A 22,236-nucleotide genomic window follows, 5' to 3' on the forward strand; every position below is an offset into this window, starting at 1 on the left:
TTCTCTGGATGGGAGCATATGCTGCTCTAAAACCTAGATATATCTTTCTGTTTTGATCGTTCCTTTCCAAATGTGCCAGCTGTCCATTCTATATTCTTATTATTATCTATTAATGCATCTTCATGCCATCAAAGATGCAGGCTTTTGATCTGAGCGCCGATAACAAGCTGGAAAATCCCTCTCTTCTTTAGTTAGTAGGATGCAATATCCAAGGTTGCCAAAAAGAATGTCAAATTTCAATTCCTCTGACCACAGAACAGTTTTCCACTATGTAACAGGCCATTTTAAATGAGCTTTGGAGAAGATGGCGGCATTTCTGGATTATGTTCAGATATGGATTCTTTGCATGATAGACCTGTACGGTGAACTGTATTCACAGACAGTGATTCTTGGAAGTATTTCTGAGCCCATGTATTGATGTCCATCACAGAATCATGCCTGTTTTTAATGCAGTGCTGTTTGAGGACAAGAAGATCAGAGGCATCCAATACTGAATTTCGTCTATGTCACTTGCGCACAGAGATTTCTCCAGATTCTTTTGATAATATTATGTACTGTAAATTATGTTATAATTAAAGTCATTGCAATTTTACATTGATGGACATTATTCTGAAATTGTTTGACGATTTGTAGACACAGCTTTTTTACAGATTGGTGAACCTCTGCCCATCTTTATTTCTGAGATATCTTGACTCTCTAAGATGCTCTTTTATATGCAATCATGTAACTAAACAACCTAATTAGTTGCAAAATGTTCTTCCAACTGTTCCTTGTTAGTACCACTCCTTTTTGTTGCCCTTTCTCAATTTTGAGACGTGTTGCTGCCATCAGTTTCAAAACGACCTTATTTTTTTTCTTAACCACTTGCTTACTGGGAACTTTTACCTCCTTCATGCCCATTCCAATTTTCAGCTGTTGCACTTTGAATGACAATGGTGCAGTCATGATACACTGCACACATTTTTATAATTTTTTCACACAAATAGAGCTTTCTTTTGGTGGAATGTCATCACCACTGGGTGATTTTTATTTGTTGCTAAATAAATGAAATAAGACCTAACACATTGAAAAAAAAAGTTTTTCATAGTTTGTTATAAAATTTTGCAAATAGGTAATTTTTCTCCTGCACCGATGTGTGCTGATGGATGAGGCTACACTGATGGACTCGGATTGGCGGCACTGGTGAGGCGGCATCGATGAGGCTGCACTGATAGGTGGAAATGATGGGTGGCACTGATGGGCACTAATAGGCTACACCGATAGGTGACACTGATGGGCACTGATTGGCAGCATTGATGGGCACTGTTGGGGCTGCACTAATAATCAGGACACTGATAATCAGGACACTGGTTATCAGTGTAGATGTCCCTTTCACACAAGCCAGTTACTGGCTCTCCTCTTCTCATGCTATAAGCGTGAGGAAAGAAATGGCGATAACCAGCTTGCGTTTACATTGTGATCAGCTGTGATTGCACACAGCTGATCAGATGGTAAAGGGCCGATGTAATTGGCCCTTTACCCCGATCACAGAGCGTGTTGGGGTGCGCCGCAGTGGGCACGGTTCTTGGAGGATGTCATATGATACCCTCCCAAAACTGGACAGCCGCACTGTAGCCGTCATTTGGCTATAGCGTGGTCGGAAAGTGGTTAAAATTGTACATTTTCTCAGTTTAAACGTTTGATATGTTTTCCGAATAAAATATGGGTTCATGAGATTTGCAGATCATTGCATTCTGTTTTTATGTAGATTTTACACAGCATCCCAACTTTTTTGGAATTGGGGTTGCACTTCCTATTCTTCGGGATGTATCTTTCTAGAAAAGGAACACCTCCACAATAGCACACAAATAAATCTTGACAAGGGCTTTAACCATTCCATACACTTGCCAAAACTACAAAAAAGTTTTGTATTTAGATATACTTTAGGGTAGTCATGCAAGACAGGTAATTTAAATTAGCGCCTATATAGCTGTTGTAATTAACTTAATGCATAACAGAAACCCATTGAGTTGAAAATGTATTTGTTTGTGCTTAAATAAACTACTATTCTACTTTGTTTGTTTTCAGTGAAATATATTTAGAATGTAAACAAAATGCTGACATTCTACAATAAATAATTTCTTGACCTAGTTCAAAGTTTCTTCTTGTAATTTCTACATCTTGATTTTTCCAGATATATGTTTTACAAGCTTTTGGAGTATTGATCCTTTCCTGCAAAATAAATAAATGTATTCATTAAAATGTTCAAAAAAAGAATATGCAGAAAGATGTTTTGGATAATTTAAAAGATATTTATTTAAAATATGTGAACTCACATTTCAAAAAATGCAATATTGTTTATTAATATATAAGCAGTAGTGCACTGTGCCATTATTACAGTAAGCCAGACTTAAGGCCCATACGCACAATATAAAATTAGTAAGACGAGCTCTCTGCCGATTTTCGGATCGTTAGTACGGTTCTTTTAGCAGCCGATTTTCACTTTTTAGTCAGACAAAAACTGGATGTGCAGACTATAACATTTTTGACGGAAATGTGAACTCAATGTCCGATTTTCGCTTCATTAGTAAGGCTTTCGTACGAAAAAATTTGTAAGAGCAAGACTACGCCTGCTCAGAAACTAAGAACACATACAAAATTATTCAACACATTACGTCACTTCTGACGCTGTATTCTGTCGTACGCAAATGTTCGTATTGTGAGTAACCTCTTCTCTTTCGACATGAGACTAGCATGCCACAAAAATGGATGTTCGGTCGTCCGAAAAGCTAAGCATGTGTACAAGGCTTAACACAGAACACAGCAACAGAAAGTGCCTGATAGAAAAAAAATAGGTCCTGGCAACCCAAGGGCTTTATTGACCTTTCAGGATTTTTTTTGACGTTGCTGCCACATTTGGAAAAGCATTCTTGAACATTTTTGGAATCTGCTGCTAACATATATCAAATGAGTTGAAATTAGTAGGTCCAAATATTTTGACAGCAAGCCTGAGGAAAGAAAGAGGTCTTACCTTCAACTGTTCTCAGTGGGCCACCTGCCCATTTATGGCCAACTTTAGATTTACTGCACTGCATGTTTTTATCATAGCAAGAATTTTTTAATTTGTATTGTAAATTACCATGCACATTGCCAGTAAGAGAATTACTCACTTTCCTGATTTTCGAGGACTGAATACAATGCCACCATTCCTGAGTGAATGTGATCAGCCACATGACAATGTAGTAGCCATGTTCCTGGGTTCTTTGCAGTCATTTCAACAGTTTGAAATGTCCCTGGATACAAATCAAATACATCTGTCTGGTAAATAGAACCCACCTGAAAAGCAAGCAGTAAGAATTAGATACTGTCCTTACAATCTTTGCAGGTGACAAAAAGTTTATTATCTGAAATATTTAGTTTTTTTTATTGAATTTGATGTACAGTGTTCACATATTAATTCATTCTCAACTGATTATATGTTTATTAAATACTGCATATATATTTTAAAAATCTATAATAGACTTTGGTGGTGAAATGGGTTGGCAACAAACTCAAAACAAGCACCAACATCCCTGAATAGACAGTAGACAGAAGGATATGTTTTGGCTGGTGTTTTTGGGTGCTGATACAGTGAAAGCAAATATTGGGTATAAAAGTAAAATATTTTTAGTAAGACATACATAAGATAAAATCACAAATAGTTGTTAATTAAACAACATAAACATTGATACAGCATAGAGACATATGCTGTATATAGGAAAGTATCTTATGTAGATGATGGCAGTTATGAAATTATCACAACATGTTTCGCCACCATGGGCTTCCTCAGGGGATATATTAAGTGACACGATACAGACCACTAAATATAAAATAAAATAGATTTAGAACATAATATTTACAATTCATGATCATGTCTAAGAAAGATCAGAGAATCAAGACATTGCTCGCTATTGTTGGCCACACCACCACTTACCCACGGGTAAGTGGTGGTATGGCCAACAATAGCGAGCAATGTCTTGATTCTCTTATCTTCCTGAGACATGATCATGAATTCTAAATATTATGTTATAAATCTATCACCACAAGATACTTTCCTATATATGGCATATGTCTCTATAATAAACTTTGCCTGTTGCCCCTTGTTGGTGAAATTACAGGGTTGTGCATTTTGATACTCTGTCTTTGTGTTAAATACCAAAAAAATGCTTGTTTTTATTTTTGCCAGCGTTCACCTCCAAACAATGATCATACGAAGGCAGTCCACTCACGAAGCATTGATTTCAGTGAGGTTGACACCACTTTTATTGATTCTATAAAATCACAACAGCACAGATTCTTTCCATGCTGAGGGTATTTCCAGCAAAATTACAAATATAAGTGACCCAGTAGCTCTGGGCTTTTTCTTTTAATTACACAAACAAGTTTCTGCACATGGTTGTGTGCACAAACACACACACACACACACACACACACACAGGAACATCCAAATCTTTTAAACATTTTACTTGTTGCCATAAACCAGTTGTCCTCAAGACTTTGGGAAAACTTGGCTAAGTGCTAGGGGGCCAACCTCTCTCCTTGACCAGACTACAGAACCCCAAAAATTGGGAGAACTATATTCTTTACAAGATGTAAAGTATAACTAAGGGCAAAATCCTTTGAGCTTTGGCTAGAGTGAAGAGGGCTTAGAACCCCTGTCATGTTTTTACTGCTATCTATGACCTCGTTAGGGAGTTTTAACCTCTCAGTTTTTCTGGTTTACTGTCATCACCAAGAGTAAAAGAAATACAATTTTGAGCTGTGACCAAACAGGAACAGAGGGCAAATATTCCAATGGTGACGCTATATTTGGTGACCCTAGTGACAACCATGGATTCCCTTTCAAGGGATTTCCTATCTCTTCCTGTTTTAGCTATAGGACAGGAAGTGAAGGGAAACCTTCTCAATGGAACGCGAATGGCAAGAAAACCTGATAGGGCTTATAACCCTTCCTTACTCTATCTGAAATGATAAAAAAAATGCCTTTAGTTCTAATTTATACTTCTTTTGGAACCTATATAAACTGCCAAGGCTCAGGCAACAGATACACTCTGTTGCAGACTATCTCAGGCTGTTCATCACAATATGCGTTATGTATTATACTTACAGAATAACTAAAGCTGTGTGCATGAAAATGAACTGTATGCAGATCCACTTCATTCCCCAAGCCAATTAAATGCCAGTTTACAAGATCACCAGCATGCATTGTAAGTCCATGTAAGTTGGAATACATTTTTCCATTGATAGCTGAAAAAAAAATGTTTAAATCCATTTCAACTTCCACTGTAATAATAGTCTTCTTCTTTATATATTTTTTTCTCTTTAAAAAAAAAAAATCACAGAATTTTTATAAACCAGCCCACAAAGACAACTTAAGTTATACCTTAAAAGTGGTAGTAAAGTGTTATTTTTAACTTACCTGTAGGTAGAGTGAATATCTCCTAAACCTTCATGGTTTAGGAGATCAATGCATACAGCCAGTGACTTCACCAGCGCATGCACTCTGAAGGGACGGCATATCCATGCCGTCCCTTGAAATCTTCCTGCCACGGACGCTACTCTCGCGCACATCACAGCTCGGCCAATCGGAAGGCCGGAGCACTCAAACTCAGAAGGAAGACTGGGTGAAGATGGAAGCCCTGTCAGTGGTGACAGTGCGCTCCCAAAGGGCTTCGTTCTAAGGGAAATATTTCATAATGTGCTAGTATGCAATGTATACTAGAACATTATACCAGTGTCTTGCAGGGTTTTTGTTTTTTAAAGTGCAGTTTACTACCAATTTAACCTTTGAAAATAAACAGCTATACCTTTTATAATGCTGTCAAAGAATATGATGTAACAAAATGACAAAAAACAGAAAATTTTATTCAAATACTTACCGTAATTTTCCTTTCCTGAAGAGCTCCATGGCAGCACAGCTGGGTATAGGCTCCAGGATTTTTTTCCTCCTATGCGCAGGACCTAGGTGTGCTCTTCTACCTGGCTGGTCTAAAGGGCTGGCCGCCCATCCGTTTATGCTTGTGGATTAGGTTGGACGCAGTCCCTGGTGTCTCGGCTAAATGACCCATAATCCAGGGAGCCCCACTGCTGGTCCTCTGGGCGGCTTTTATCAGGGCTAACAGCCTTGTCTGGGGTCTGCTGGGTCCATGTAAAGTGGGCAGCGGTGTTAGGAGAGTCTCCCCTATGCACGCGTACCCGCGACGTGCTGGTGTTTATGGTCGGATGACAAAGGATGGGTGAGCTAAATTTGAAAAATGCTTTGTATCCAAATGAATGCTGCATTGCTGGGTATTGTTGTGCTTTGCTTTTCCAGAGGAGGTAGAGGAGTCACTGTGGATGACTACTGGGCCAGCCATGGCCTGTTGAGGTATGGGATATCCTTTTATATTTCTATGTGCTCTCCAGTTTTTCATTTTTAAAAAAGGGGAGAAGCATGTTTGAGGTCTACAATTCCCTTAGTTTGTGTACATTGCAAAAAATTAGTGCAATTCTGCTGCAAATTCCTACCTTTTTGTTGCTGTTCTGAACAAAAATGTTCATTATTTCCTGATTCCTGGCAGGGCGAGGTTTAGCTCATTAACCACCTAGTGAATCAGGGCTGTAGATGGAGGCTTCAGTCTCCCTCTAGCAGTGGTTAACCCCTTAAAGTGGTTGTAAACCCTTACAAACCACTTTGACCTACAGGTAAGCCTAGATTAAGGCTTACCTGTAGGTCCAAGCAATATCTCCTAAACCTATATGGTTTAGGAGATATTTGCCCGAAAACGGGCACCGCTGTCTACGGCGCATGCGCCGTAGACAGCGGCGCGCAGGCGCACTGAGCGCGGCAGTTCCAAGAATGGAGCTGCCGCATTTGTCGACTCCCGTGCGCATGCGCGGGAGTGACGTCATCGCGGCTTCGCCCGAATGACAGCGGCGGAGCTGCGAGACGCCACCAGCAAGATGGATGCGGCGGACTACAGGGGACAGCGGCGACTTCGCTGGCTCCTGTGTCAGGTAAGTGACACATAATGGGCTACTATGCGATGCATAGTAGTCCATTATGCTTTACCTTTGCAGGGAAAAAAAGAGGAAGTAAACTCATCAGGGTTTACTTCCTCTTTAAGGTTTGTTACTAAGCAAACAATTTTACTGCATTTAATTATTTTATGGGCTGGTTTGTTAATTGGCATGCAAAACCATGTGGAAAGGTTATCAATTGGTTATTATGTCTCAGAATAAACAGCGCTCTTCAGGCTCTTCAATAAAGAAGACGTGGATGAACATGACTGTGTGAATCTTGCTTTGATTAAGCAACCAGAAATGAGGATTGCCTTATTTATTAACCACTTATGCCCCGGAACATTTGGCTGCAGCACTGCACAGCAATTGCGTGGTCATGCAACGTGGCTCCCAAAAGCAAAATAGCGTCAATTTAAAAAAAAAACGCATAATTTTTTACTTTTTAATATAATAAATATCCCCAAAAAATATATAAAAAAACATTTTTTTCTCAATTTAGGCCAATACATATTCTTCTATATATTTTTGGTACAAAAAAAACTTGCAATAACTGTTTATTGATTGGTTTGCGCAAAAGTTATAGCGTCTACAAAATAGGAGATAGTTTTATGGCATTTTTATTATTATTTTTTATTTTTTTAATAGGAATGACGGTGATCAGCAATTTTTATCAGGATTGTGACATTAGGGCGGATACATCGGACACTTTTGGTGCAATTTTGCGACCATTCACATTTATACAGGGATCAGTGCAATTAAAAATGCATCGATTACTGTGTAAATGTGACTGGCAGTGAATGGGGTTAACCACTAGATGGCTCTGTAGGGGTTAAGTGTGTCCTAGGGAGTGATTCTAACTGGGGGGGGGGGGCTGTGTGTGATGTCACACCGATCACCACACCCGATCACAGTGTCATTAGACAGAATGGGGAAATGCTTGTTTACATTAGCATTTCCCTGTTCTTCCTCTCCGTAAGACCATCGAGGGTATCCCCGTGGACATAGAGTCCGCGGGACCCACGATCAAGCTCACGGCACGCCCGCAAGCTTCCTCTTAAAGGGCAATGTACAGGTACGTTAATCTGTCTGTACGTGCCCTTCTGCCACAGTATATCTGCGTGAGACGGTCGGGAACCAGTTAAACAAGTGGCCAATACATTCAAAGGAGTTATTCCCACTTACCCTGTGAAGGGGTTAAATTCTTTGGTAAGGAGCAGTCTCATAGCTTTCCCAAGCAAACATCCCTCTTCAGACTCTATAAGAGGAATACACAGATGGGCATGACAGTATGTATCCCACTGGCTCCAGCAGCCAGGGATAAGGATGACACTTAATAGGATGTCACATTCAATAAACACATTGCCAACACACTCTAAGGGAGTGGTTTCTGCTCACCCTTTCAAAGGGTTATCTGCTCTAGCAATGAGAAGCTGCAGAGCCATACCAAGTGAAACAGACCATTTTCCGAATTTCCAGATGGACATGACAGTATGTATCACACTGGCTCAAGCAGCCAAGGATAAGGATGACAACTAATAGGATGTTACATTCTATAAACACATTGTCAATACACTCTTCAGGAGTGGTTTCTGCTCACCCTTTGAAAGGGTTATCTACTCTGGCAATGAGAAGCTGTCTAGCCATATCAGGTGAAACAGCCCATTTTTCAAATTTCCGAATGGACACGACTGCATAAATTCTGCTTTGTTCAAGCAACCAAGGATAAAGATGACGACACCTAACAGATTGTCACATTCATTAAGCCAGTGGTCTATACGCTCTACACTGAAAGAGTTACCGAGCAGTCTCCAAGCCTTCCCAGGCAAACAATCTGCTTCAGATTCTTTCAAAGAGAAGACAGACAAACGTGACTGCAAGAATGTTACCTTGTATAAGAACCTAGGATAAAGATGACAACACCTAACCAGTTGTTACATTCATTAAGTATGTGGTCAATACACTCTAAAGGAGTATTTTCCACTCACTCTGTGAAGGGGTCACATGTGGTGCCAAAGTGTAGTCTCAGAACCTCCTCAGGCAAATTAACCCTTGCCAGCTTCTTCCCAAGTAGAGGTGAATAAACATGTGATTTCTACTTTGTGCAGGCTGTGATTAAGATGATGGTGACCAAGTTGTCACAATTAAGCATATGGTCAAGACACTCTAAAGGAATTGCTGAATTCATCTTTTGCAAGGGGCATCTATTCTGGCAATGTCCAGTGTTCTGTTCAGGGCCTTCTCAACCCAATCAATCCTCTTCAGTCTCTTCTAAACATGAAGATGAGGACGACCTTTGTCCAGATTGGTAAGGTTGGTGAAATGTCTTTGAGTAGACGTGAAGCTTTGGAAATATTTTAAGTACCTCCAGAGGACAGCTTGACAATGTTCTTATGTTGGATGGATGAAGTGCTCATTCTACAAGATGTGAGTATTGAACACCAAGGCTGTAGGTGGGTTCAAATTTATATGCGTTAAGTCCTGGAGGCATGGGGCGGAGCCTATACCCAGCTGTGCTGACATGGAGCCCTCAGGAAAGGGTTCATAAGCCTTGTTAATTTTCTTTATATAACATTTATCATATTATATGTTATATACATTTTATATATAAGTAATGCAAAATGTACAATGCTTATGCACCCTTCTTGTGATTTTGTCATCGAGCACCAAAGATTTCACCCATCTGAAGAGGGCAGCAAAGCATGACGTGCATCTGGCTACTGATTGAAACATCAAGCTGGCGAAATTGTCTACCATATGACTGCCTTTTGGTAACTTAGGACCTATACACCTTAGTAGGGATGGGCCGAACACCCCCAGGTGGGTTCAGTTTGCACCAGAACACCTTGAACAGGCAAAAAGTTCTAGCGAACATGCGAACTCTATTAAAGTCTATAAGACACGATAATGAAAAATCAAAAGTCTTCATTTTAAAGGCTTAATTGCAAGTTATTGCTATAAAAAAACGTGTATGGGGACCCGGGTACTGCCCTAGGGGACATGTATCAATGCAAAAAAAGTTTTTAAAACAATAGTTTTTAAAGGAGTAGTGATTTTAATGATGCTTAAAGTGCAACAGTAAAAATAAAATATTACTATAAATATCGTGCCTAGTGCCGCCCCCCTAGTCTACCTGTAAAGTGCCGCATCTGTACGATGTATAGAACATGGCCGAGCAATAATGACATTTCTAAAGGAAAAAATTGCATTTAAATTTGCTAGAGGAAAAAAAAAAGAAAAAAAAATGAAAATCTGGAAAAAAAAAACGGCATGTCAAAAAAGTTAAATCCACAAGAGACAGTTTTTGACAAATATTTTATAAAAAAAAAAAAAAAAAGTGTAAATCCACTGTCAATCACACCGCCCGATGAACCCGAAAAAATAAAAAAAAAACAGAAAAGGCTCTGTTTCGATGGGAGGCCTCCTGGTGATTACTGTCTCTTCACTTTGACAGCTGTTATATAGGCAACCCAGTGATGTAACCAAATGACCCCACCCCCTTCTGACGCCACACGATGTCAAAAGGGGGCAGGGTCACTCAGTTACATTACTTGGTTACGTCTTGCCTATATAACAGCTATCAAAGCGAAGAGACAGTAGTCGCCGGGAGGCCTCCTATCGAGACAGATCTTTTTTACGTTTTTCTGTTTTTTGTGTCCATCGGGCGGCGTGATTGACGATGGATTTATATCACCGGGCACTTTTTTTCTTTCTTTATAAAGGATTTGTCAAAAACTTTTTTTTTTTTACACTTTTTTGGTGAATGGGTGGGGAGTTTTATATATATATATATATATATATATATATATATATATATATATATATATATAGTGTAAGCCACTTTTTATAGTGTGGGGCTTGGACTTAGCCCCTGAGGCATAATTGGCCAAAGGCACCCTGCCTTTAGCCAATCATGGCTCTCACAGCACATTAGCCAAAACATACAGGTCAGTGAATTCTTTGGCCATTTAGCAGCCTTCAATGCACTGCAATGTCGCAGTACATTATGGGGCGTATCACGGTGGGCAAATAAACAAACACCCAAAGTTCGAGTCGAACTTCGGGCCCATCCCTATACCTTAGTACTGAAATGTTATACTTATTAGGATGTAACTGCTTTAAGATACACATTAAATGGAGACAAAATAAATTTGTAGATAGGTAGAAAAACTGTATAAATGTACCTGTTGTTAAATACACACACAATATCATTGTAGCCATTGTGTAGCTGAAAATATTTAGTACACTTCTAAGAGAGCGATGTCTAAAGAATAAAGTCAACTTATGGTTTGTTGTTAGACTTTTGTATTTCAGTACATATTAGTGGGTATTATTTCTGGTGTAAACAGTGTCTTTAGAAAACGAATCCTTCAAACAGCGCTAGTAAAGTGCCTGATAATGTATAAAGACAAATGTTGAAATAATCCTCTGCAAAAAGGAAATAACAATTAACAATCCAAAGAAGAATTTTGTGTATATAGTGTGTATATATATATATATATATATATATATATATATATATATATATATATATAGTGAGGCAATACTGACTGGTTTTTGGACCCCCTGGACCCCCCGCCCCAATACAGTAAAACTGCACATTTTAGGGTGGCCAGCTCTGTGGCCAGCACACCTGTGCAATAATCATGCTGTCCAATCAGCATCTGGATATACCACACCTGTGAGGCGGAGTGATTGTCTTGGCAAAGGAGAAGTGCTCACTAACACAGATTTAGACAGATTTGTGAACAATATTTGAGAGAAATAGGCCTTTTGTGTACATAGAAAAAGTTGTAGATCTTTGTGTTAAGCTCATGATAAATAGGGCAAACTTTTTTTACACTTAATTTTGCTCAGTGTATATATTATCTGTCCATATGTTGACTTTTCTATAGGATTGTTGGTCATTTATATAGTTATCTAGTTTTCTATTAAATAAACAAAGAATTAGAAAAAATACCATGCATCAAATTGCTTTCAACAAATTCTTCATCCTCTTTGTTCACTTTATCTGGGTGCAGGGAATATGTTTGGATATTTGCATCTATATACCAGGACTGATTTTCATCAAAGACCATAAAAAGTAGAGGAAATTGCTTCTTTGGCATAGGTCTTAAGGGCAATGGAAAATTAGGTTTCTTGCAGATCACAAGAGGGCCGATTAATCCACTGTAGGTGTCCTGGGAAGAAGTACACCACCTATCAGAGTATGCTTATACATTGAATACTTTATGTGGAACCAAAGAATACATATAAGCTCTAAGTCATTTCTTACAATTGATATGTAGTGGAAATGGCTTCTCTTATACCATATAACAAAGCAAAGGAAGTAATACTGTAAAATACAATAACATAGGCAAACTTTATGCAAAGCTGTCTACCTGTAAACAACATACTGTAGGCATCCCCTGCTTTATTTTTCCCAATCAGCAGTGGCTGATTACAAAGAATAATATGCTAGCTTCCCATTTTTTTTATATAGGAATTCCTCTGCGTGACCTTATTTATATAGTGGTCTACGTCTATTGAATGAGATTGACATTTCAAAGTTTGGAAGGTCAACTTGGAAAAATCTGCATTTTTTTCACCTTAACCACTTGGGATCCGCGCTATTGCCGAATGACGGCATTAGCGCGGACCTAGATTGCCGGGACTACGTCTATTGACGTCGTCCCGGTTACGAGCGGCCTGCGCGCCCCCTGAGGGGCGCGCGCGGCGCGCTCTGTGATCGGCGAGTCCGTGAGACTCGCCTGATCACCGATCCGTGTAAGGGGTCGATCCCGACCCCTTATCACGTGATCAGCTGTCAGCCAATGACAGCTGATCATGTGATAAAACGGAGCCGGTAATCGGCTAGTATTCCTCCTCGCGCTGACAGCGCGAGGAGAAAAAAAAAAAGCCGATCGCCGGCGGCCGTGTTCGGGACATCAGTCCCGATCACGGCCAGCAATTCAAGCGGACACCTGCCCCCTGCCAGTGCCCACCTGCCACCCGCAGTGCCATCCTGAAATAAAGTAAGTGCCCCCCTGTCAGTGCCACCCAGCAGTGCCCATAGTGCCCACAGTGCCACCCAGCAGTGCCCACAGTGCCACCCAGCAGTGCCCACAGTGCCACCCACAGTGCCACCCAGCAGTGCCACCCACAGTGCCACCCAAAATCTGCCTCAAAGGTGCTGCACCCCAGTGCCGCCCATCAGTGCCCAGCAGTGCCGCCCATCAGTGCCCAGCAGTGCCGCCCATCAGTGCCCAGCAGTGCCACCTATCAGAGCCACCTATCAGTGCCACCTATCAGTGCCCATCAGTCCCATCTATCTGTGGTACCTATCAGTGCCCATCCGTGCCACCCATCCGTGCCACTTATCCGTGCCACCCATCCGTGCCATCTTATCTGTGCCCATCTTTGCCCATCAGTGCCGCCTTATCTGTGCCCATCGGTGCCGCCTTATCTGTGCCTATTAGTGCCGCCTTAACTATGCCTATCAGTGCCCACCAGTGCAGCCTATCAGTGCCCACCAATGCAGCCCATCAGTGCCCACCAATGCAGCCCATCAGTGCCCACCAATGCAGCCTATCAGTGCCGCCTAATCAGCGCACTTCAATGAAGGAGAAAAATGACCCGTTTGCAAAATTTTATAACAAACTATTAAAACATGATTTTTTTTTTTTTTTTTTTTGCATCTTTTTTTGTTTGTTTAGCAAAAAATAAAACTCCGAGCTGTAACTAAATACCACCAAAAGAAAGCTCTATTTGTGGGAAAAAAATGATAAAAATTTCATTTGGGTACAGTGTTGTATGACCGCGTAATTGTCACTCAAAGTGCATCAGCGCTGAAAGCTGAAAATTGGTCTGGGACTGAGGGGGGTTTAAGTGCCCAGTAAGCAAGTGGTTAAAGAGGAACTGCAGTCTGCGCATATAATTTTTAATAAACATTTTTTTTGCCATTCTGAAGCTTCCCTCCAACCAGTATGCATATTATTTTATATGTACTGTGATTCTGTACTTGCTATGCTGCAGAAATATCCCTCCACTGAGTCTGGCTGCATCCATTTTAACTGTGGGGAGCTGAAGCTTCTGCCTGTTCACTTTCTGGATTTACACAGACACACACCTCCAGCTCCGCAGCTCTCATTTGCCCTCTTATGACTCATCCCTCTCCCTTCCTGGCAAACTCTCATGAGAGTGAGAGAGCTGTGCATGACGTCATAAGCCTAGGCTTTTTACCAAACAAGAAACAGGAAGTGCGCTGTATATGGTACTTACTGGCAGAGAAAAAAATGTTTTACAATCCAAAGTTAAAACAACAAGGGCAGAGGATTCAACATAAACCTTACCTTAATTTGATCAACTGTGGAGTAATAAGCCCAAGTCAAACATGTTTCCTCCTGATTGCTAGGCCCAGATCTTTCTGGGACCATCCATATATAAGTTTCCATGTTACCTGCAAACCGCAGAAATATTGCTTTAGAAGGATTACAGTAAATTGATACTTGTTTAAGTAGAGTAGACAAACTGGTCAGTAATTTAGGAAAAATGCATACATTTAAAGGCTAAATTCACCTTTTACGTTACACCTGTATTTAGGACAGAGTTTCTAAAACTTTTGTCAGTCAAGGCATTCTTTAAAATTATGCACAATCTCAAGACATCCCATTCTAAAATGGGAAAAAAAACAAGCCTAATACATAATGCAGCAACATCCACACATGTAGGGCACCCAACGTGATTTATTCTTCCAAAGCAATATCACCTTTGCACACTGGTTCTGACTAGCATTGCAATGTTTCTCTCTCTTACTCAGCTAATGTTACCCCAGTGCTGATGGAGAGGAGCAGGAGAGGGGCAAACAAGGATGCTGTGAATGGGCCCGACATCCTCCATATTAACTGATTACATCATTGTTTATTAGGATATCAGCTGCTGGAATGTTGTAATGTTGTACAATGAAAACCTGCAACTTTGTGAAACTAATGCTGCGTACACACGACCGGACATTCCGGAAGAAAAGGTCCAACGGTCTTCCCGACGGAGTTACGATGGACTTCTTAACGAACGGACTTGCCCACACACGAGCGGACTAAAGTCTGTTCGAAAGTCCGTTTGTTTTGAATGTGATGACGTACGATGGGACTAGAAAAGGAAATTCAATACCCAGTAGCCAATAGCTGCTCTTGCATCGTATTTGGTCCGGGGGACCAGCATACAGACGAACGGTTTTCCCAATAGGAATTGAGTCCTTTGGACAGATTTGAAACATGTTCTATTTCTCGGTCCATCTGAATTTTTTAAAGAAAAACAATCTGATTATCCCACACATGATCAAAATATCCGACGGAATGACCTATTCTGCCGGAAAGTCCGGCAATGTGTACACGGCATAAGACGCAGGTTTGATCCACTTGTGGCTGGTATACAGTTTTGGGGCAATTTTTAGGCATTTTGTCAAGGCACCCCTGAAGAAACCTGAAGACACTCTGGTTGAAAAAGGCTAATTTAGAGAACAACATGCAACATGTTCCAGCACATAAATAATGCGTCACTGCTGCTTTTCTATTGCCAGTTGGTGTAACCAGTGTTGCCAACCGCCCATTAATTTATGGGCAGCCCGTAAATTTCACCCTATTTTCGGGGTGCCCGTAAATGTCTGTTACGGGCAGTGGTGCCCATAAAAAAGATGACTGCAGGCCAACAGAGCTACTGCGCATGCGCCGTTCCAAAGCCTGCCAGGTTCGGGAAAACTCATACATGCTCGGCCGGGCGCCATGGGCAGTGATATAATGATATAATGTCACTGCCTTTCGTCATTTTTGAATAGCTGCCGCTCGTTCATGGTGGTGGTCCGGGGAGGTCAATGATGCCTGTGCCTGCTAATGTCACCCTCCCCCCCTGCAGATGACACTTGCTCGGTGCCTGTAACCCATGCAATGCCAGGTGGTGGGGGGTACCTATTGGCTAGACATGGCATGTGTCAGTGGGCACAATCTGCAGCTGGGATCTCAGTGCGCTGTGCCTGCTGCTGGGTCAACATGCTGCAGGGTCACTGTCCTGCTACTTAGCAGCAAAACAACACGAAGGATCCTGATGTTACAATGCAGACGTGCTTCCTGCTGCTCAGAGCATCCATAAGGACTAGAAAAGGAAAGCTGCTTCAAATTCCATCCATCCATCCAGGTCAGTCGGACATCCCCTCAGATGTATTGTGCTATACTGAGCCAAGCATAGAGGAGGGAGGACAGAGAGCGACTGAGCAGGAGCAGAGACTGACCCCTCCTGTACTCTGTCTGCATAGCCTCTGACCCCCTACTGTACCATGTAAATGAAGAAATATGTTTTTTGATTTTTGTTTAACTTAAACACATTGCTAATAGCACTAGCTACATGTTTATAGTTTACATAATGATATTTGCACTGTTTAGCACTGAAAACAGGCATTGTAGGTATATTTTTTTTCCAGTGCCAGTAAAAAATATGGCTCTGTCATGATTTTTGCCAGTAAAACATTGGTGGCATTTGTAAATTTTGGGGTCCTGCCAGTAAATTTTACTTCGGGGGGTTGGCAACACTGGGTGTAACACTGGTGATTACAGGAAGTAATACCTGCGCTATTGCTTGTATGGAATGCAAGCATTTTTACAAAGTAAGTGAATTTGAAATGTTTTTATGGTTTAAATAAAAAAATAACCCTATTGGATCCTACCTCCGGTTCTTTTCTCCTCTCACATGCACACATATTGGAAAGGGACTGGGGAAGAAGACTTCTTATTGTGCGGGGATATTAGAGCCACAGGACGAGATAATACACATCCTAATGCCGCGTACACAGGATCAAACAATCGGGTGGAAAAGTCCGGCAAACTCAAGTCCGCCGGACAATCCCCCCGTGTGTAGCCTCCGGCATACTTTTTTGACCCGAAAGTACGGCAGACTTAGAAAGTAGTTTTGCACTCCAATCTTCCCGCCGGACTCGCATTTCGGCGGACAATCCGGCCGTGTGTATGCCAGTCCCCCTCTTCGGTTCTTCTGCCGGGCCACCGCACCTTCTTATAGCTCTTTTACAGGCGGTGGCCCAGCAGAAGAACCGAAGAGGGGGACAAGACCCCCGAAGTCGGAAGAAGAGGCCGGCGGCGAGGAACAAAGCGGGGCTCCTCCGCTAGCAAAAGAGCTACAAGAAGATAGCGGAGGAGTCCAGCGAGAAGACCCCCGAAGACGGAAGACCCCCGGAGCTGTGCAATAAACTATCTTATCTTGTGTGTTGTGTTTTTTTTGTACTTTATTTTACAGGTGAATGGGTAGGGGTACATTGTACCCCATACTCATTCACATAGGGTGGGGGGGCCGGTATCCGGGGGCCCCCTTATTAAAGGGGGCTCCCAGAGTCCGATAAGCCCCCCGCCCGCAGACCCCGACAACCAACGGCCAGGGTTGTCGGGAAGATGCCCTTGTCCTCATCAACATGGGGACAAGGTGCTTTGGGGTGGGGGGGCCGCACGGCCCCCCCTTCCCCAAGGCACCCCCCATGTTGAGGGCACGCGGCCTGGTACGGCTCAGGAGGGGGGCGCTCGCTCGTCCCCCCCCCTTTCCTGGCCGGCCGGGTAGCGTGCTCGGACAAGGGTCTGATGTGGACTTGGGGGGACCCCCACGCTGATTTTTTTCGGCGTTGGGGTTCCCCTTTAAGTCCATACCAGGTGGCGGGGCCAGCGACGTCTCCTTCGCGGGCCCCGCCTACCTGGAGACCCGCTCGAAATTAGCGGACTTTTCTCCGGGCGGGAAAAGTCCGCTCATTTCAAAAGTACGGCGGACTAGCACACACACGGCCGGATTGTCCACCGAAATGCGAGTCTGGCGGGAAGATTGGAGTGCAAAACTACTTTCTAAGTCCGCCGTACTTTCGGGTCAAAAAAGTATGCCGGAGGCTACACACGAGGGGATTGTCTGGCAGACTTGAGTTTGCCGGACTTTTCCACCCGATTGTTTGATCGTGTGTACGCGGCATTATGCTGCATAGGGGGTCAAGGAATTCTTGCGAGTAAGGTGGATGAGGAGGGAAGCACAGAGTGATTTGCACGCACCAAAGATTGAAAGTGTTGAGAACCTGTCACTTTATACAGCACTTTATTAAAATTGGACTTTGTATTTTACTCTTTACAGAGACTTTTTATATTTTAAGAACATCATATTGCTTTTATATATGTACTAATGCACAATGCACATTATAATGGGACGGATGGCGCATGTATACAGTATCTCACAAAAGTGAGTACACTGCTCACATTTTTGTAAATATTTTATTCTATCTTTTCATGTGACAACACTGAAGAAATTACACTCTGCTCCTCTCAATATAAATCAACACACAGCCTTTATTGTCTAAACCACTGGTAACAAATGTGAGTACACTCCTAAGTGAAAATGTCCAAATTTGGCCCAATCAGCCATTTTTCCTCCCCGGTGTCATGAGACTCATTCGTGTTACAAGGTCTCGGGTGTGAATGGGGAGCAAGTGTGTTAAACTTGGTGTTATCGCTTTCACTCTCTCATACTGGTCCCTGGAAGTTCAACATGGCAAAGAACTCTCTGAGGATCTGAAAAAAGAATCATTGCTCTACATAAAGATAGTCTAGGCCAGGGATCTCCAAAATATGGCCCTTCAGGTGTTTGGGAACTACAATTCCCATCATGCCTAGTCATGTCTGTGTATGTCAGAATTCTACTATGCCTCATGGGATGTGTAGTTCCACAACAGCTGAAGGGCCATAGTTTGGAGATCCCTGGCCTAGGCTACAAGAAGATTGCCAAGACCCATAAACTGAGCTGCAGCATGGTGGCCAAGACCATACAGCAGTTTAACAGGACAGGTTCCACTCAGAAAAGGCCATGGTCTTTCAAAGAAGTTGCGTGCACGTGCTCAGTGTCATTATTTCAGAGGTTGTCTTTGAGAAATAGACGTATGAGTGCTGCCAGCATTGCTACAGAGGTTGAAGGGGTGGGGGTGGGGAGGGTCAGCCTGTCAGTGCTCAGACCATACGTCACACACTGCATCAAATTGGTCTGCATGACTGTCGTACTAGAAGGAGGCCTCTTCTAAAGATGATGCGCCAGAAAGCCTGCAAACAGTTTACTGAAGACAAGCAGACTAAGGACATGGATTACTGGAACCATGTTCTGTGGTCTGATGAGTCCAAGATAAACTTATTTGGTTCAGATGATGTCACGCGTGTGTGGTGACAACCAGGTGAGGAGTACAAAGACAAGTGTGTCTTGTCTACAGTCAAGCATGGTGGTGGGAGTGTCATGGTCTGGGGCTGCATGAGTGCTCCCAGCACTGGGGAGCTACAGTTCATTGAGGGAACCATGAATGCCAACATGTACTGTGACATACTGAAACAGAGCATGATCCCCTCCCTTCAAAGACTGGGCTGCAGGGCAGTATTCCAACATGGTAACTACCTCAAACAGATCTCCAAGACAGCGACTGCCCTGTTAAAGAAGCTGAGGGTAAAGGTGATGGACTGGCCAAGTATGTCTCCAGACTTAAACCCTATTGAGCATCTGTGGGGCATTCGCAAACAGAAGGTGGAGGCGTGCAAGGTCTCTAACATCCACCAGTTTCGTGATGTTGTCATGAAGGAGTGGAAGAGGACTCCAGTGGCAACCTTTGAAGCTCTGGTGAACTCCATGCCCAAGAGGGTTAAGGCAGTGCTGTAAAATAATGGTGGATACACAAAATATTGACACTCGCTTTTGTTGCCAGTGGTTTAGACATTTATGGCTGTGTGTTGAGTTATCTTGAGGGGACAGAAAATTGACACTGTTATATAAGCTATACACTAACAACTTTACATTGTAGCAAAGTGTAATTTCTTCAGTGTTATCACATGAAAAGATAGAATAAAATATTTACAAAAAATGTGTACATGTCACTCTAGAAAAACCCCCATCACACGCTAGTTATCAATTTATTTATATAATATATATAATAAGTGCCACACCAATTTTATTTTTGTTCCAGCAAAGTTCCCTCTCTCCATAATCCCCCAAATTACAGTAGGAGGGGGTTCCTCCTCCCTGCAGCCACTGTCACATTATAAAATTGGAGTGGCTGAGCAGGGATCTGCCTGCACAGCCATGTCATTCATTCACAGTGATCTGCTACAAGCGGACTTTCAGTTTCAAAGGACTGAGAACATGCATTTATTCACAAGGTCTGCAGTTTTCAAAGCCCATATAGAGGTACGAGCAGAAAGCTGTAAGATTTAACCACAAGAGCCTGAAATTGCACCTGCTATCCACTAATTGGGATGCAATGCTTTACAGTCTCCAGGGTGAAAAAATAATAAATGCACATATACTTTCCTGAAAAAAAATATGTGCATTTCCTATTTTTATCCAAAGGTGAACTTATCCTTTAAGTTTATCCAAACTCTGGGCCAATATATATATATATATATATATATATATATATATATATATATATATATATATATATATATTGATGCTCTCTAATCTTTAGATGCAGTAGCTGCATTCATTTTCTTTTTTATAATTTTATTTTCACCTGGTTATCTTGTCACTAACACTCTTCTTGTCCTATGGTGACAACTCTCACTCATACTACTGTATGCTTTGGGGAACAGAATTGTCACCCTAGGACAGGTAAGCAAATAACAAACAGAAGCTCATAGTTAGGGTTTACATACACTTTAAGTTGCACATGTAAAGTCTAAAAATGATGCCTTTTAAATATGTACTTACCAGGTTCTGTTGCTTTTACATTATTATTTTGTGGTTTAATACCATGTGCATTAATTGAGTAAGGCCTACTGGCTTTGTTCTTGAATATAACTATGATTTCTTCACCAACATTTGCTTGTATAAGTGGGCCTGAAACAAAACAAAACATTTTTAAGTGGGAATAAAGCTCAACTTTCCCTTCCTTGTTAACTAATCAATTTTAATTTTTGAAGGAAGTTTTCATAAAAATTTTTTTTTAAACATCAACTACAATTTGGGTAGGGTTGAGCAATCAATTCACACCAATCAATACTTGCTAAACATCTTGACACTTCATTATGAGTCCTAGTTCTTGGGGAATAGGGGAAGCGTTTAACTAGCAAACCTGATTAACTCTGAGCTAGAAGATTGGTCCAAATAATAACTTACCCTTTCACCTATGACCCTCCCGCCCTTTCCCAGATGGAAAAGTCTGACTTAAAAGGGAGGAGGGCACTTTACAAAAATGTTAACTCTGAGTCCGAGATAAAAAAACAAATAATGATAATTAAATAATATTTAACCACTTATAAAGTAGTACCAAAGCATTTTTTTTTCATTTCGGCAATGTCTTAGTTTTGCACATTATATTTTGCAGTCTACCCTAATATATTATATGTTTTTTTCAGGACAGATTGGGATATAATTTGGTTGCAATTTTTGCTACAAATGTGTAGCATCCTGATGTTTAGGCAGGGATGCTGTTAAATTTAGTTGCCAGGTGGTAGTTGCCTCGGCCAATTGTTAGGAGGTCAATTGATTTTACTTGAATTCTGGAATTGCTGCACTTCTCTCTTCTGTCGTCAGGTGGCCGGGTACCTGGTGACATTAGATAAGACAAGGGCATTGTAAGGACAGATTAAGAATGAATGGGATGTCTCAGCCAATGGGCAGAGATTTTCTTGGATCCCTTGGCCTGCTGGGAGAGCCTATTTATTCGGGTGGAATCAGGTGATTGGGTTTCTGTGCCACCTAGATGGCTGTCTGGGTGACCATGTGTTGTGCTGCCCCTGGCTGCTAGGCCTTTTCCAGGGACATCTGGCTGCTAGGCTGTCTGAGGGCCTATCCAGAAGCAAGAGAGCAGCGTAGGGTTGGGACTGCGGCTTGCAGTCCAACTAGAAGTGACAGTTCTGCCGGTTGGAGAACCTGTCTTGGTCGGAGGTAGAGGCAAGGCTGTCGCCACTAAGGTGCCATCCACCTTGTTACCAGGGAACACTGTGAGTAGCTGAAGCAAGTACCAGAGCAGTGTTCTCACCAACCGGGGACCGTGAAGAATTGGGAAACTTCAGCATGTGCCAAGCCAGAGACCCAGCCAGTAGAGGTGACATTTGCAGAGCAGTATTGTGTGTCAAGCCAGGGACTGGCCAGGGGGCTGATGCTTGAGGAGTATCTGTAAGTGCCAAGCTAGGGACCCAGCAGGGACATGGGGCTGATACTTGAGTGGAACAGCTC

General features: G+C 42.0%; 1 protein-coding gene across 1 annotated transcript in view; it reads right to left on the bottom strand.

The window, feature by feature from the left end:
* Window positions 1-2,052: 2,052 nt before the first annotated feature.
* CP (ceruloplasmin) overlaps window positions 2,053-22,236 on the bottom strand; it is a 59,050-nt gene continuing 38,866 nt past the window's right edge. The window contains exons 14-19 of the mRNA XM_077488265.1: window positions 20,767-20,895; window positions 14,349-14,455; window positions 11,978-12,197; window positions 5,126-5,265; window positions 3,150-3,315; window positions 2,053-2,211 (exon numbers count right to left, since the gene is read on the bottom strand). Coding sequence (XP_077344391.1) covers window positions 2,183-2,211; window positions 3,150-3,315; window positions 5,126-5,265; window positions 11,978-12,197; window positions 14,349-14,455; window positions 20,767-20,895 — 791 coding nt within the window. The 3' untranslated portion in view covers window positions 2,053-2,182. The remainder of the gene's footprint in view (window positions 2,212-3,149; window positions 3,316-5,125; window positions 5,266-11,977; window positions 12,198-14,348; window positions 14,456-20,766; window positions 20,896-22,236) is intronic.

Source organism: Lithobates pipiens, unplaced genomic scaffold (genome assembly GCF_037356315.1).
Source record: "Lithobates pipiens isolate NorthernLeopardFrog02 unplaced genomic scaffold, aLitPip1_a1.2 Scaffold_18, whole genome shotgun sequence".
In the NCBI taxonomy this organism is placed as follows: Eukaryota; Metazoa; Chordata; class Amphibia; order Anura; family Ranidae; genus Lithobates; species Lithobates pipiens.